The following is a 17,781-nucleotide window of genomic DNA, read 5'->3' as shown; positions in this document are numbered from 1 at the left end:
TGTTGAGCATCGTTTCATGTGCCTGTAGGCCATCTGGATGTCCTCTTTGGAGAAGTGTCTGTTCATGTCTTCTTCCCATTTCTTCGCTGGGTTATTTGTTTTGTGGGTGTGAAGTTTGGTGAGTTCCATATATTTTTTAGATCCTAACCCTTTATCTGATATGTCATTTGCAACTATCTTTTCCCATTCTGTCGGTTGCCTATTAATTTTCTTGATTATTTCCTTTGCACTGCAGAAGCTTTTTATCTTGATGAGGTCCCAATAGTTCATATTTGCTTTCATTTCCCTTGCCTTTGGGGATGTGTCAAATAGGAAATTGCTGTGGGTGAGGTCAAGGAGGTTGCTTCCCACTTTCTCCTAGAGGGTTTTGATGGTTTCCTGTCTCACATTCAGGTCTTTCAGCCAAATTGAGTTTATTTTTGTGTATGGCATAAGAAAGTGGTCTAGTTTCATTCTTCTGCATGTTGCTGTCCAGTCCTCCCAGCACCATCTCTTAAAGAGAGTCTTTTTCCATCAGATACTCTTTCCTGCTTTGTCAAAAATTAATTGGCTGTACATTTGTGGGCCCAGTTCTGGGTTCTCTATTCTATTCCATTGGTCTATGTGTCTGTTTTTGTGCCAATACCATACTGTCTTGATGATGACAGCTTTGTAGTAGAGGATAAAGTCTGAGATTGTGATGCCTCCCGTTTTGGTTTTCTTCTTCAATATTACTTTGGCTATTCAGGGTCTTTTGTGGTTCCATACGAATTTGAGAATAGCTTGTTCTAGATTTGAGAAGAACACTAGTTCCATTTTGATGGGGACTGCGTTAAATATGTAGATTGCTTTGGGTAGTAATGACATTTTCACAATGTTTATTCTTCTGATCCATGAGCATGGAATGTTTTTCCATTTCTTGGTGTCTTCTTCAATCTCTTTCATAATTTTTCTATAGTTTTCATCATATAGGTCTTTTACATTCTTGGTTAGGTTTACTCCTAGGTATTTTACGGTTTTTCGTGCAATTGTGAATGGGATCAGTTTCTTGATTTCTCTTTCAGCTGCTTCATTGTTGGTGTATAGGAATGCAACTGATTTCTGTACATTGATTTTGTACCCTGCAACTTTACTGAATTCATTGATCAGTTCTAGAAGGCTTCTAGTGCAGTCTGCTGGGGTTTTCCATGTAGAGTATCATGTCATCTGTGAAAAGTGAAAGTTTGACTTCTTCTTTGCCAATTATGATGCTTTTATTTTCTTTGTTGTCTGATTGCTGATGCTAGGACTTCCAGCACTATGTTAAACAACAGTGGTGAGAGTGGACACCCCCGTCATGTTCCTGATCTCAGGGGGGAAACTCTCAGTTTTTCCCCATTGAGGTTAATATTAACTGTGGGCTTTTCATCAACTGCTTTTATAGTGTTTAAGTAAGTTCCTTCTATTCTGACTATCTCAAGGGTTTTTATTAAGAAAGGGTGCTGCGTTTTGTCAAATGCTTTTTTGCATCTGTCGACACAGGATCATATGGTTCTTATCTTTTCTTTTGTTAATGTGATGGATCACATTGATAGATTTGCAAATATTGAACCAGCCCTGTAATCCAGGAATGAATCCCACTTGATCATGATGGATAAATTTTTTTATGCTGTTGAATTTGATTTGCCAGGATCTTGTTGAGGATTTTTGCATCTGTATTCATTAAGGATATTGGTCTGTAGTTCTCTTTTTTTTGCTGGGTCTCTTTCTGGTTTGGATATTAAGGTGATGCTGGCTTTGTAGAATGAGTTTGGAAGTTTTTCTTCTATTTTAATTTTTTGGAATAGTTTGAGAATATTGGGTATAAGCTCTACTTTAAATGTCTGGTAGAATTCCCCTGGGAAGCCATCTGGCCCTGGGCTCTTATTCATTGGGAGACTTTTGATAACGGATTCAATTTCTTCACAGGTTATCAGTCTGTTCATGCTTTCTATCTCTTCCCATTTGAATTTTGGTAGTGCATGTGCATTTTGGAACTTGTCCATTTCTTCTGTGTTGTCCAGTTTGTTGGCATATAATTTTTCATAGTAATTTCTGACGATTGCTTGTATTTCTAAGGGATTGGTTGTAATAGATCTTTTTTCATTCATGATTTTTGTCTGAGTGCTCTGTCTTTTTGTTCTAAGGAGCCTGGCTAGAGGTTTATCAGTTTTGTTTATTTTTTTCAAAGAACCAGCTCTTGGTTTCATTGGTCTGCTCGACTATTTATTTTTTGGATTCTTTATTGTTTATATCTGCCCTGATCTTTTTTATTTCTTTTCTTCTGCTGGGTTTGGGGGGCTCTTGCTACTCTCCTTCTAGTTCCAGTAGGTGCTCTGTTAGATTTTTAATTTGCACTTTTTCTAGTTTGTTGAAATAGGCCTGGATTGCAATATACTTTCCTCTTAGGACTGCCTTTGCTGCGTCCCAGGGATTTTGGATTGTTGTATTTTTGTTTTCATTTGTTTTCATGTATTTTTAATTCTTCTCTAATTGCCTGATTAGCCCAATCATTCTTTAGTAGGGTGGTTTTTAACCTCCACATCTTTGGAGGTTTTCCAGACTTTTTCTTGTGGTTCATTTCAAGTTTCATAGCATTGTGATCTGAAAGTGTGCATGGTATGATCTCAATTTGCTTATATTTATGGATGGGTGCTTTATGCCAGTATGTGATCTATTCTGGAGAATGTGCCATGTGCACTCGAAAAGAAGGTGAATTTCCTAACTTCAAGATGCAGAGTTCTAAATATATCTATCAATTCCATCTGTTCCAATGTGTCATTCAGGTCCATTGTTTCTTTAGTGATTTTCTTTCTGGTTGATCTATCAATTGGTGTCAATGGAGTATTAAAGTCCCCTGCAATTAGCACATTCTTATCAATAAGATTGTTTCTGTCTGTGATTAATTGTTTTATGTATTTGGGCGCTCCTGAATTTGGCACATAGATGTTTATAATTGTTAGCTCTTCCTGATGGAGAGGCCCTGTAATTATTATATAATGTCCTTCTTCATCTCTTGTTACTGCCTTTACTTTGAAGTCCTGTTTGTCTGATATAAATTTGGCTACTCCGTCTTTCTTTTGGCTTCCAGTCACATGATAGATATTTCTCCATCCCTTTACTTTCAACCTGAATTTATCTTCAGGTCGAAAATGAGTCTCTTGTAGACAGCAAAGAGATGGGTTTTGTTTTTTTGTCCATTCTGCTACCCTGTGTTGTTTGGTTGGAACATTCAGTCCATTGACATTCAGTGTTATTATTGAAAAATGTGGGTTTAGAGTCATTGTGTTTTCCGTGGAATTCATGTTTGTAGTGGTGTCTCTGGCACCTTGTATTCCTTACAACCTTTCCCCCATAGAGTCCCTCTTAGGATGTCTTGTAGGGCTGGTTTGGTGGCCATGAATCCTCTCAATTTTTGTTTATTTGGGAATACCTTTATCTCTCCTTCTATTTTGAATGACAGAGTTGCTGGATAAAGGATTCTTGGCTGCATGTTTTTTCTGTTCATCACATTGAAGATTTTCTGCCTTTCCTTCCTGGCCTGCCAAGTTTCATTAGATAGGTCTGAAACCACTCTGTCCCTTTGTACATGAGGGCCCTTTTATCCCTAGCTGCTTTCAGAATTCTCTCTTTATCTTTATATTTTGCCAGTTTCACTATGATATATTGTGCTGAAGGTCGATTCAAATTATGTCTTAAGGGGGTTCTTTGTGCCTCTTGAATTTGAATGTCTATTTCTTTCCCCAGATTTTGGAATTCTCAGTTATAATTTGGTCTAGTATCCCTTCAGGACCTTTCTCTCTGTCTTCCTCTTCAGGAATTTCTATGATATGGATGTTGTTCCGTTTGCTTGTATCACTCAGGTCTCGAATTCTCCTTTCCTGCTCCTGGATCAATTTTTTCTTTTTTTTTTCCAGCTTCATCTTTTGCTATAACTATATCTTCTAATTCACCTATTCTTCTCTCTGCCTCTTCAAGCCTTGAGGTGGCTTCCTCCATTTTATTATTCACCTCATTTATAGCCTTTTTTAACTCATCACACCTATTTTCAAGGTTCCTGGTCATTGTCTCAGTTGCTTCTCTGTGATGCTTTTTTCAACCCCATCAATTAATTTTATGACAATTTTTTAAAATTCTTGTTCAGGTATGTTTTTTAGATCTGTTCTGAGCAGTTCTGTGGCTGTGACTTCTTCCTGGATATTCTTCAGGGGAGAATTCCTTCGTTTTGTCATTTTGGCTAGTTTTCTGTCTCTGCCTCCTTTCAAAATCCTAGTCTATGCAGTTTTCTGCTACCACAGATGAGATGTACTTGCTTTGGCAGCTGGCTTCTTAGCCGGGATCTCATAAAGGGAGGGAGCAGTTTCTCTTGGTGCAGGCAGGGATTTGTGCTGCCACCTCTGGAGGTGAGGTGCGCTGCAGGAGGCAAAGTTCCCACCCCCACAGACGCCTCCGCCAACTCCCAGCCCCCAGCTGGGATCCAGATCGTGTAGGGGAGGGATCAGTTTCTCTTGGCCTCAGCTGGGATTCACACTGCTGTTGCCTGAGGCGCTGGGCGCTGAAGGAAATGAACTGCACCTGCGACCTAAGCACGAGCCCCAGCCTCTGCCACAGCCAACTCCCTGCAGGGGGGGAGGGGGGGATTACATAGGGGTGGGGGCTATTTTTTCCCTATTGGCACCTGGGATTCAGGATTCGCATGGCCAATGCTGGAAGGGAGTTGTGCTGTGGGAATGAGGTGTGTGCTCTCACTCCCGCAGCTGCAGCAGAGGCCCAAGTGCATGCCCCCGGGGCTGCCACTGCTGCTGCAGCCGCAGACTCCCCACTGGGATGGTGCAGGGCTGGAAGCTGTTCTTTCCCTTGTGTCACCCGGGTTCGGGATTTGGGCTACCCAGCAGTTATATATGGAGTAAGAGTTTCTCTCTCTGAGCACGGTTAAATGTTCTTTGTATCTTCCCCAGAGACAGTACAATGAGCGTGTTCAGTTTCTCTTTATTTTCCATTTGTCTCTCAGGGGCTCCGTGTGCTTGCCTCGTGTTGGGCTGGGGCTCCCACCTCCCCTGCCCTTCTCAAGCTGGCCCGTTTTCCAATCTCCCAGTTCGCACTCACTCACTCAGGCATCTTTGAGGTTATCTTCTTTCTAGAGTCTGTATTTTCTCCTTCCACTCTTGCAGATGAGAGTAATGTCCTTCTCAGTTCGATAGATGGGGCAGACAGAATTTACAGAGCTCGCTTCCTCTCCGCCATCTTGGCTCTGACCTGTTTTTTAAATTTTTTGAAAATTTCCTTAACTCTTGATATAATGGAACATATATTGAATTAGGAGTCAGAAAATGTTTTTTTATAAATTTTAATAAGAATAACTAATTTGTAAAAATTACATTACAAATGTTTATGATAATTAATACTTTAAATGGAATTACTCATCACATTTATAAAGTACCTTACATTTCACAGTCCATTTGCATGAAAATTATTACATATCATTTTATTTCTGCCATGCATAAAGCCACTTAGTTTTGCCCTTTGGGCATCATGTTTTCATGTCTGTTCATTATCTGTCAAGCACCTGAGAGTTTTAAAAACAATGAGAGACATTTCAAGTACTTTTCCAAACACTCTACTTGGGAAAGCCTTTTGTGTTTTACATAGGATCAGGACTGGATCCATCTAGATCTGTCCACATCTTCATAGAACTTATTTGTCTCACACCCTGTTGTCTGTACACTCACTGTGAATTAGAGATAAATGAGGAGAAAGGCAGAAGTCAGCTGTCTGTGTAGCACAGAATAATTCTTTCTCCTCAGGTCAAAAGTCAAGGAGTTTCCTGACTAAGTCCTAGAATACTTTGATTCAACACTATCAGATGGTAACTGGTGCATTCTTATCTCAAAGACCATATAAACTGGAAAACTGGAGTCCCTTCTATAAAAGCCTACCTTATTTACCCAGAGTTCAATACTCTTGCCTTTGTCCTGAATTTCTCTGCACAATTTTTCATAACGCTTTCTCACCTATGATTTCTGCCCCCCAAATGGGTGACATGAATCTTTTTGATTAGCCCATGTCATGTTTTATTTGTGTCATATCAATACTATTGCTTTATAATTGCATGCTTATGGGATCATTTTTCCCGTTAGACTCAGCACTTTTTTTAGACAGAGACTGAGTCTTGGTATATCCTTACTCCTAATATAGTAGCTGGCACATATTAGTTTCTCAGTGAATGAATAAATGAATGGATGAATGATCCTAGTATTTAACATTGTTTTGTTTTTAAAATATGTTTACATTTTTAACCTTCTGTTTTCAAAAGCTTTAAAATATTTTTATTTATTTTTGAGAGAAAGAAAGCATGAGCAGGGTAGGGTTCAGAGAGAGGGGGAGACACAGAATCCAAAGACAGGCTCCAGGCTTTGAGCTAGCTGTCAGCAAAGAGGCTGATGCAGGGCTCAAACCCATGAACATGAGATCATGATCTGAGCCTAAGTTGGATGCTTAACTGACTGAGCCACCCAGGCACCCCATAAATTTTTAATCTTTTAAATTTTTATTTTCTGGAGAGAGAGAGAGCATGAGTGAGAGGGAGGGGCAGGAGGAGAAAGAGAAAGAGAGGGAGAATCTCAAGCAGGCAGTACCCCTAGCAAAGAGCCCATCTTGAGGCTTGATCCTAGGATCCTGGGATCATGACTGAGCCAAAATCAAGAGTCAGATGCTCAACTGATAGAGCCACCCACGTGCCCCAACCCTGTTTTAATTTTTTTAAATTTATTTTTGATACTGAGAGAGACAGAGCATGAGAGGGGGAGGAGCAGAGAGAGAAGGAGACACAGAACTGGAAGCAGGCTCCAGGCTCTGAGCCAGCTGTCAGCACAGAGCCCGATACGGGGCTCGAACCCATGACCGTGAGATCTGACCTGAGCCGAAGCCAGAGGCTTAACCGGCTGAGCCACCCAGGCGCCCCCCCCAACCCTGTTTTAAATGTAACATGCTGTATTGTATTGCCTAAAACGTTGGGAGCTCTTTGGAGAAAGAATAATTATTTAAATTTTGATATCTCTAAATTTTATGTCTCTCTATATGGCTAGCATGGTGTCTTCCAATAATATATTTGATAAATGAGTGGGTGGATAAATGAATGAATGAATATTGTACATTACTGTTATGAGACACTTCTGAATCCAGAAAAAAAAAAACTAATGATTACGAGAATCATTTCACTGTGACTCTAACAATAAAACCTTTCAGTTCAAAAGCTCTGCTTTGAGAAGAGCATGCTGTTTTGAATGAAATAGTTAGGTCAAATTTTTATTTGGATGAATCAGTTCTTGCCCTGCCATACACCAACTTGTTCTGAGGGTTAAATGACTAAACATCTATGTAGATGCTTTGTATATTCCAAAGCACTAAAGACACAAAGACATAAGCAAGCCCCTGATATTCAGAAAAATCCTCACTCTTTCTGAGGATGGCATACATTGGGTAGAAAAGCTTTAGAGATTTCTTTATCAAGTGTTTGTCACTATTCAAATTTTCTTTAGTTACATATTTACATAATCAGCCTGAGGGGTAATTGTCCAGTGTATTAAGCTCATTTGTTCAGAATATTCCAGAATGAAATATGTCAAGATGTTATTGTCAGAAAAAGACAACCAAGGAAGATTAGAGACTTGAAGACATCAACCTGTCTAAACAGCATTGTGGTTTAAAAAAATTTTTTTAATGTTTATTTTTGAGAGAGACAGAGTGTGAGCAGGGGAGGGGCAGAGAGAGAGGGAGACACAGAATCTGAAGCAGGCTGTCAATAGCATAGTGTTTTTAAAAGACTAAAACCACTGCTAGTTTTGTCCCTTGCGAGGACATATTTTCCATGGTTAGCATTGCAGATCCTAGAATCCTGATCAAGTAATATATCAATGATTTGTAGGTAGATGGATGGAAGAGCATGGGAAACAAAAGCTCTGTCTTTAGGATAATTTGTCACCAACTTTTGTTTTAAAATCTTGTTTGGAGAGCTGGGTTGGCCCTTTGGGGAATTCTAATATTCCCTCTGGAATTTTGGCTTAAGAATTAATTTAAAGGTTGGGGGCACCTGGGTGGCTCCGTTAGTTAGGCATCTGACTTGGGCAAGCCCCATATCCAGCTCTGAGTCTGGAGCCTGCTTTGGATTCTGAGTCCCCCCCCTCTCTCTGCACCTCCTGGCTTGTACTCTCTCTCTCTCTCTCTCTCTCTCTCTCTCTCTCTCTCTCTTTCTCTCTCAAAAATAAACACTAAAAAAATATTTGTTCTGTTTCTAGATGGCCTATAAGTCATGGGGATCTGTCATGTAGATGGTACCCCCAAGCTCTTCTGACTATTGTGGCCACATTAAATATTAAAACAATATTGTAGAAGGAGAATAAAAACTTGTAAGGAAAAATAAAAGTGAACCCTTTACTTCAACTACTGTGGAAGTTCTCTTGACCCCTGTTAGGTATTGTCTTCTTTATAAGTAGATGGAAGGAATGTTTAGGAAAAACCTAAGGTTAGGGCTTTCAATAACCAAACGAGTTGAAAGCTCCTGTGAAGCCATCTCTACTGGCTGTTCTCAACCTTTGTTATAACTCACACTCACAGAAGAATAACTATATATTATAGTAACGAAAGATCAGAATGATAGGGGTTTTCAACTGGAGGGTACACTTTTTTGGAAGAGGGAACATATTAAAATCTTGGGAAGAATGTGAGGTTTAGAAAAGATGCATTGGTAAATGACACTTCTTCTCCCTATACTGAATTTGATCTAATAAAATTCTCTTATTTTATACATGAGAAAAGTAAGATTTAAAGTTTTAAAGTAATTTTCCCCAAGTTCCACAGATGGATTAATGGGAACACTTTTGAAATCCAAGATTCTAACTTATATTCTGATCTAAGATTTTTTTAGTCACACACTATGCATAATAATTTATGTCCATGTGACCTCTGTCTTCAGTAGGCCTTTTTAAGTGTCTGCCCCTGTGTAATTATACTGTTAATCTGCTTGATTAAAATACTAATGGGGAGTCCCTGGGTGGCTCAGTTGGTTAAACATCCAACTTCAGCTTCCTCATTATCTCAAGGTTCCTGAGTTTGAGCCCAATGTCGGGCTCTGTGCTGACAGCTCAGAGCCTGGAGCCTGCTTTGAATTCTGTGTCTTCCTATCTCTCTGCCCCTCTCCCTTTCATGCTTTCTCTTTCTCTCTCAAAATTAAATAAATATTAAAAAAAAAACCACTGATGGGAAGGCCTTAGTATGCAGAACTCCTGTAGTAATGGAGTAAGAGAGATTTACACAGATTTCTATCTTTCTTTACTCTATGCTGTGTATCCATAGAATTTGAAACCCTCCTTATTTACGCCCACATCACTTTATGAGTACTTATATTCCTCCACCCAAGCATAGTTCAATTATTATTTGCCTCTTCGCCATGTGCTCCTTAAAGATAAACACTATCCAGATATAAAACAAGCTTACTATTATTACTACTACTAATAATAAATTATTATAAAAGAGATATTCCTCACCATTAATATTGTTTGGCATGAGTTCTCATAATTAGATATAATTATAACTAGCACTTTAGTTACTAATTTAGAATTTCAAAAAGCTTAACCTCATATGTAGATCAATTATATTTATTTATCTGGCTTAAGCCATCAGAAAAGAAAAATAAAAATGCCCTGTTACTTTGTGTGTTTTTATGACATCCTTGCAAATTTTGGTAATGCTATGAGGTGAATCTATATCTATTGTCTAATAATATTTGAGTGAATGAGGCAAAATACTGACACTGTTTTACAAATGTGACTACCAAGACTCAGAACATCTCATGGCAGCAAGTGCATGGTTGAGCTTAGCTTCAAATGGTGGTCACCTGATATTAGTCGAGTTTACCTTATGTACCCTGTTGGTACTATATGTCATATTTTGATTTAAATAGGAAAACTGAGCATGGAGACTGATGATCCAAGTATATTTTTATGGTGACTTTATCAATAATCACTCACACAGCACTTCAGAGTTTAGTGAGGCCTTAAAAATAGATCACCTGAGTAAAAGTTGTTCTATAAAAGGTTATAAATCACAAAAAATAATTCTTAGCACAAGTACTGAATTTAATATTTTATTCCAGCTAAATAAGAAATGTTAGGATCATTGATAACGTGAAATTACATAGTTGATGAAATGTCTTAAGCCCCATTAAATGGATAGAAATAGAAAAATACAAGAGACATCTTCTCATAGAGGGTGGATGCATGGGGATAATATTATATTATCGCTAGTCACCATAACACATATGGATACAAGTGTTATTATGCCCACTCTACAGGGGAGTTGTGGTGACTAGTGATACTATAATGGGTCTAGAACAATCTTTAGCATATTTAGTAGCTCAGTAAATCAGAGCTAGGGTTTTTATGATTATTGATAACATTATTATTAGTATGTTTATATTATGATTGAGTGTAGAATAAAATAAATAAAAGATAAAAGATGTTTTATTTGAATCACCTCCCACCCTTTTTTAGTACTTATCAGTTCTCATTATTATAGGGATGAAGCAGTATTGTTAGTTAAAGGGAAGAGCTTCATTCTTTCTAAAAGGCCAATTAGAAATGAATTTATAGGAGTTACAACAAAAGAATAGGTCAGCTAGAGACAAATTTCTTATGTAAAAATAAATGCTTGGTAAATGCCTTACAAGGTCAAATCTCTGTGTTCCTTGTTTCATTTCTTTGGATCTCATTTTCTGATGTGACAAGAAAGACCTCTAAGATCTATACTGTACAACACTGCATGCTGGGGTTCTACGAAATGCCCCAGAGAGAATCAACCCCACTAGCTCACCTTCTGGAAGGGGAGACAAGTAAATGCGTCTATCTGGACCTTAACAGAAGCGATCTTGCATGGGTACAGCGAGTATCAATGCTGTCTGAGAGCCTAGAATAGAGAGGACCAGTTTTGCTTCTGGGTTAGGAAAGTTCTCAGATGGTTCCCACTGGGGCCTGTAAGGCCAGCTGCTGAAGAAGCCTGGTGCCAAAAACCCAGTCCTTAGAGTAATGCAAAAAGCCAAAGATAATTTCTTATGCCTTGATAAGAGTAGAAATCACATACCTATTTTCTGCAGCACTGCACCAAAAAATCATTCTCAAAGGCTTCTCTTATACTTGTAAGTAGGTAATAACACAGTGATGATAAACATGTCAGCTTGTGTATATTGCTGCACATAATCTTTAAAACATAACATCATTTTTACTTATTTTCAGCAAAACCAAGGCAAATGCCCAGCCCAGAACTGTCCAGTGGAAGCCCCTGCTTGGCTGCCTGTCCACCACTGCACTGTAAGTTTGATTGTTTGACTATTTCAAAATTGGCCTGATAAGAGAATTATCTTTATAGTTTGGAACAACCTTGGTGGAATGGGCTAGAATCCATCCTGAAATTCTAGAAAGGAGAATGTATTTTCAGAAAGCTCTGTATTATAAGAAATGCCTGTGATTAGGGATTTATGCATTTTTTTTGGAGTCAGGATAATTTGCAAAAGATTTATTTAAATGGATTATTGATGCCTTAGATTTGGATAGTCATTAAAATGAATATATTTGCACATGTATTTTTTTAGTAGTTGCATATTCAGCAATACTTGATTTTAGATGCTTTAGAAAAGGATGCTTTCTCTTCTATCATTGTTGTGTTGACTGTTTAATAGTGATGAGTACATAAATTTCCAATATTCAAGTCTTTCTGGTATAATGTTCTCGACATTTGTGTGAAATCTTCCATCAGAGAATTTTCAAGTGCCTTAGAAACAGACAGGTACTCTGTCATTATCCCTGTGTTACCAATGGGAGATTTAAATGCAAAAGGAGTAAGAGTAGTGCATCAATTCTAAAGCTGTGAATAGTCCCAGCACCCTAACTCTCCTTTCATGAACTCATTCTACTACACTGTGCTACAAAGTAAGTGAAGAAAGTCGCTGGTCTGAATGATACTGTCCAAATGTACACTGTCTGATAGATATGACAATGGTTCCTTCAGGAAATATGTGTGCTGTAACTGTTTGCCTGTCATAAAATAATGTGTGTGATGGGGACACGGAGTTTGAAAACAATTTTGGGGGGCATTCCCCTTATTTGACCTACCTTGCAAGCAATGTAATGTGATCTGTGGAACTTCATAAATGTCCTTATCTATTGTGGAGGTGTAGGCTGCGGGAAGGGGCACCCGGGTTATCATACTATGACTTACGCCTGCATTCTAAGGCAGTAGGCCTGTGTAAGCCTACTTTTCACTCAGATTTGTCAGAGCATGAAGACTCTTTCCTTGTTTTTGTTTATCTGTGGAAGGAGTAGAAAGTGGGATCACTTTCAATGAAGGGGAGATAATGATGCAAAATTTTGGAGGCATTCCTGCAGTGCGGAGGCAGCCCAGACTTACTGGAGACTTGGAGACTTAAAATGTCACACTTTTTTTGAGCAGATGTTCAGAGGGGAGTGTGTGCTCAGGGACTCTGCTGATGCCAGAGAAAGGATGAGTTTTAATAATTCTGTTTCTTTAGGTGTCAGTCCTTTTATTGGATCCCTGATGATATTGTCTCACAATTACTGATTTATATGTCTATCGCACCAAGGAAACTGTGTACTAGTCAGGGTCCTAGTATACTTACACCTATGTAAATCCCTTGTATATGGAAGGTGCTCTTTAACTACAGGTTCAATACAGGAATCTTCAATCTGTTGATTTCCTTTTTAGTAAATTTTATTAAATTATCTACAACTCTTAGATTTGTTGGTGAAGAGGGACAATTATACTATTTTACCTTCTTAGATGTGTGGTTTCCATTTCTTACCTTCAAGGGTCATTTTACAGTTTTCCTTCACAGAGTACCATTTAGTATGCATTTTGAGGAATTTTGTTTAAACAAGACAAAATTTAGTAGTCTGATTCAGCTGTGTCAGGTATTATGTCAATTTCTGGGGTACAAAGATAAGAGAATATGTCCATTTTATAAAGATAATTTATCTTTAACATCAATAAAAAAGCCAGTCCTCTACTACATTGATAATTTCAGCTCCAGATAAAAGAAATTTGACATTTCAGTTATTTTCTGTAGTCTTATTGGAAGTAAATCCATTTTTAGAATTCTGTCTTTTAGATTAGTAAAAATAATTCATCTTTCATTATTATCTTGGAGTTGGACCCTGTAGGATCTAGGAATCCCAGATAAGGTCTTTCTGTTATAGGACATTTGTGACTAAATAGATGACTAAACTTAAGACCCTTCCTGAAGATCACAAGTCAGAAATACCAAATAGAATGATTTTCACTTCTAGGGTGAGAACATAGGAAAGATATTTTTCCTTGCTTCTGCTATGGAATTAAGATCTATTGGTTCCATAGATTTCCTTTGCTGTTTTTTTTAAAAGTAAGTTCATCTCCCAGTGGGGCAGACACTTTCTAGAGGAGTTGACAACCCATAATGATTCTGTTTTCTCTGTGAATAAACCCACTTCACAAGGTGGGCTTTTAGTGCGTTTGGGCTTTGCGAGTCTGTTCTTGGCCATGCCTGACTGATCTAGGGGTAGATACCTCATCTCAGCTGGGCCAGCTGGATTCTCTCTCCTGGGAATTTGGAATTTATACTAGAGAGATACCAAGTTGATAGTCAGCAGTATTGAAGCATATGAATGACAATAGCTTGAAAAATAATCTGTGAGCCTCTGTTGCTGAGATCTTCGAGCTGCTCTATATCTATCCTTTTGGGGTCAAATCTCTCTTTGATTTTGTGAAAAGGTCCCAATAATCTTCTGATAATCAGTAAATTACATTTTCCCCTAAATTACTCAAGATTTTGTTTTGTCATATTTTATTTGTGTAACTTAAAGTTCTTTTTATTTACTTGCAACCAAAGGCGGGGGGGGGGGGGAACTCCTCCTTGACTAATAACCCAATCAGCAACACTTAGGAAGCTCCCACTAGAATTAATATAGTAAGTGGTAGTCTCACACAGAAAGAAGCACACAGAACACTGAGATTTTGATAATTTCTAATAGTCTATTTAGTAATAGAAGTAGTCTATTTATATTTGTTACAAATATCTGACTGTATACAACTCTTGGCTACATACAAAATCACCAAAGGATAATTTTATAATGACTTAATCCACATTGTAGAATGAGAAATATGAACCATTAACTCTATAGCTAACATAATCATATTTATATAACAAAAAATTACATATGATACATAAAGTTGTTCTGTATTAATTTCCATTTTCTCATCTCTCAGGAAATAGAAAAATCTTAGCCTCATGTATTGAAGAGAATGTTTTGTCTGCCTCAAATCCTTTATTGACTGAAGCAGGTTATAAATAAATTAACACATACCCACATTCATAATAAATAGTCTGTTATCTTTGTGCATTTTTTAGGTTCAGTTGATTGTTTCCTACATTTCTCTCCCCAGTGCTCTATTCTTGTGCCTGGGTGTTTTACTCTGTAATGATTGTATCCTTATAATTGGGCTTCATTACGTTTTTCAAAAACGTCTTGGTCTCTGTGTGTGCATTTGCCCCAGGTTCATATTAAGTGCAAAGCTTTTATCATTGGTTTTCCTAAGAATGCTTCTCTCTGAAAATTGCTCTGCAAATGCCTGTCACCAGCTCCATATTGCCTTGAAAATGGCCTCTATTACTATTTTCTCAGACTCTTCCTGGTTGCTCTTGTTATTGGCACTCCACACCTTTATAACAATGGAACTAAGAGGTATTTTAAAGACTATTCCTTTTAGCCAAGACTATACTTGTGCAAATTAGGGTTCAAGAAGAATAGAAATTTTACATTCAATAATTATACAGAAACATGGACATATTTATATTTTTTGAATAACCATGAAATATATTCACTAGCAAGAAGCATGACAGTTTTATTTTTTATTTGTCTCTCCTGTATGGCTACCTTAAGCACTAGAATATCTTTCTTCGCCTCTATACTTTATATTTAATTGGGTTGTATATGCATGTGAATATGAACACAATGGTTACCTGATCCCTACCACTTACAAGCAAATAGAAGAGACCCACAGACTCTGGGACTCAGGTTAAAACAGGCAGATCTCTGAATCTGGAGTGAACTAGGCTAAGAATTAGTTTCTGGCACTTAGAAACAAAGAACCATGGAGTTGACCAGCTGCAGGAGGCTTGATTGGCTGCTGTGTTTCAAGACATATATATCCCTGGACTACTCAGTATGGCTGTGGTTTATGCATGGATTTGATCACTTTCAGGAATGTTCCAGACACAATCCTTAGTCACAGAGCATTACTTAGAAATGACTATAGGGGTACCTGGGTGGCCTAGTTGGTTAAGTGTCCACCTCTGGATTTCAGCTTAGGTCATGATTTCACATTGTGGGATTGAGCCCTGTGTTGGGCTCTGTTCTGATCGTGTGTAGACTGCTTGGGGTTCTCTGTCTCTGTCTCTCTGTCTCCCTCTCTCTTTACCCCTCCCTCACTCATGCATACACACTCTGTCTTTCTCTCTCTGTCTCTCTCAAAATAAATAAATAAAAACTTTAAAAAATGGCTGTAATGTGTGATTTTATTATTTAGAGTATGACATATAAATATGCAAGATTTGTCTAGAAAAACCACTTTCTTTGCATGTTTGCATGCTCAGTTGCTGGACATTAAAAAATAATGCAATGAGAGGAGTTTCTGAAAGTTAAAAATAAAGTCCAACTTTATAGAGATTATATTGGATATTGTTATACATATAAAACTATATATTATGTATAGTCATAATTATATAATATTCACCACTCATAAACAGATATGTGAAGTATTTTCAAAAACCATGTAAGCATTTACAAATTAGACACTGCATTCTGACTACATCAGTTTCATCTACTCATTTAAGAAGCATTTACTGTGTACATTTTAGAAGTTGTAACTGACCCTTGGATTCTTCAAGACAGAGCAGTAAACAATACATGTAAACAATCACTATGCTGGGTAATACATGCTATAAAATGCTCTATGTAAAAAGCTATGAGTGTTCAGAATGGAGATTTGTGTCAAGATGGATTTTGGAAAACAGAGGGTGGAATATTTGTTAATAGTTAAATATGCAAACTTTAAAACTGAGTAAGATTTGTGTTAAAATACAAACTCTACCATTTACTAGCCAGGTGAACTTGGACATTTTACTTAAACTCTTTTGAGTTTATGCATGCAATAGGATATTTTGAAATTTACATGTGATGATGCATAGCAAGTGTTAACATAGCACCTGGCATGTAATCGTTGCTTGCTAAGTGGTAAACAAAAAAGAAAGAAAGGGATAGGTCATTCTAGAAGGAAGTGAATGGGGCAGAATGAATTGGTGAGAAACATACAAAATAGGCAATAACTCTATTAATTTGGGGCTATTTATTTAGATCTATTTAGGAGGATTTTTTTTCTTTAGAAAAGGATGTAGTTTTGGACAGAGAAAGATTCCAGAAGGAGTTAGTATACAACTTTTTTAAGACTCTGAAAGCAAAAATTCTGAAGCTCTTGAAAACAAAAACATTTTGCTCTCTGACCGGCAGGGCTGTTGATGTAAGAAGAGATGTTTTATTGTAACAAAGGCCATTTTCAAGGAGTAGTGTTGGATACTCCTTTTAATTTAAATCATTTTAACGTTTTTCTACCATGTCTCTCTAGATTATGAAAGTAATTTTTCTCCTTGATGGGAAGTCAATAAAAACAGACATTCCCCAAAGAAACCAGGGGAGATGTTCTTTTACAGTGTTAATTGTTTCAGCACGTTCTCCCAGACTACCTCACGTTACCCACAGTCAGGGTCATTCACTCTAATTGAAGCCAGTTAGTACAATGTGCATAAGCAATTGTATACTAATCTAAAGGTTTTTCCTCCTCTTTCTGTAACTCCTTCTTCACTTTTATTTTTTTCTCCACAGTTCATTTTGTGACCTCATTTTGTATACAACCCACATAATTACTCAGACCATGGCACATAGAAAATCCAACCCAGTCATAAAATAAATAATGTGTCTGCTCTCTGGGTGTCTCCCGAATTCTTTGAACACAGCACCCACTGGGCTAACTCAGCTGCTCAGAAATCACACCCAGAATGATTTTGATGAGTATTGTCTTTCCAAATACTGGATACAACTTTTACTTTCTAGAGCAAAGCTTTCATACCATCAGTAGTCCCCTTATAGAACAAAATGTCAGGGCATTATCAGATGATCACAGTTTCAAGAAAATTATGGAAAATTGCAGAGTGTAGGGCCTTAAGTTGGTCTGCACTGGGATTAGAGTGCATCTGGGCATCTGGGTGGTGGTCAGTGGGTTAGAAAAGAATCCAAGGGGGAAATGTCTTAGAAAATCACAATGCACTTTAGGAAATGTGAACTCTGCAGAATGTCTTTGATTCCAATTTTGCGATAGTGAAGTGCTTTAAATCAAGAAAAGTATGAGGAAGATTAGATTGACACAGTAGATACATCCCTTTTTTCCCCTCTCTTATGGCCCTTTATAGTACTTCAGATGTGTACTTGTTTCCTCTCTAGGTTTGAAAGAATATGCTGGGAACTACAATACTTACCTCAGATAAATTTCTTTACAGCAATTTCTGAAACATGCCCAGAAAGGAAGTCCATAGTATTTATAGAGGGGGTGGGTGGATATGGGTTCATGGGAGAGATGAAAGGGCATTCTGGGTGAACACACATTTAAAAAAAAAAGAACACCAAAAAACTA

At 37.7% G+C, this 17,781-nt stretch overlaps 1 protein-coding gene across 2 annotated transcripts in view; it reads left to right on the top strand.

Moving 5' to 3' along the window:
• The window catches only part of DLG2 (discs large MAGUK scaffold protein 2), a 1,964,578-nt gene that overhangs the window by 446,215 nt on the left and 1,500,582 nt on the right, over positions 1 to 17,781 (top strand). For both annotated transcript variants that reach the window (XM_029956387.1, XM_029956381.1), the window contains one exon: positions 11,283 to 11,357. In XM_029956387.1, coding sequence (XP_029812247.1) covers positions 11,283 to 11,357 — 75 coding nt within the window. The remainder of the gene's footprint in view (positions 1 to 11,282; positions 11,358 to 17,781) is intronic.

This window comes from Suricata suricatta, chromosome 11, assembly GCF_006229205.1.
Source record: "Suricata suricatta isolate VVHF042 chromosome 11, meerkat_22Aug2017_6uvM2_HiC, whole genome shotgun sequence".
Classification (NCBI taxonomy): Eukaryota; Metazoa; Chordata; class Mammalia; order Carnivora; family Herpestidae; genus Suricata; species Suricata suricatta.
The sequence above is the reverse complement of the archived record's forward strand: the minus strand, read 5'-3'. Positions and strand labels throughout refer to the sequence as shown.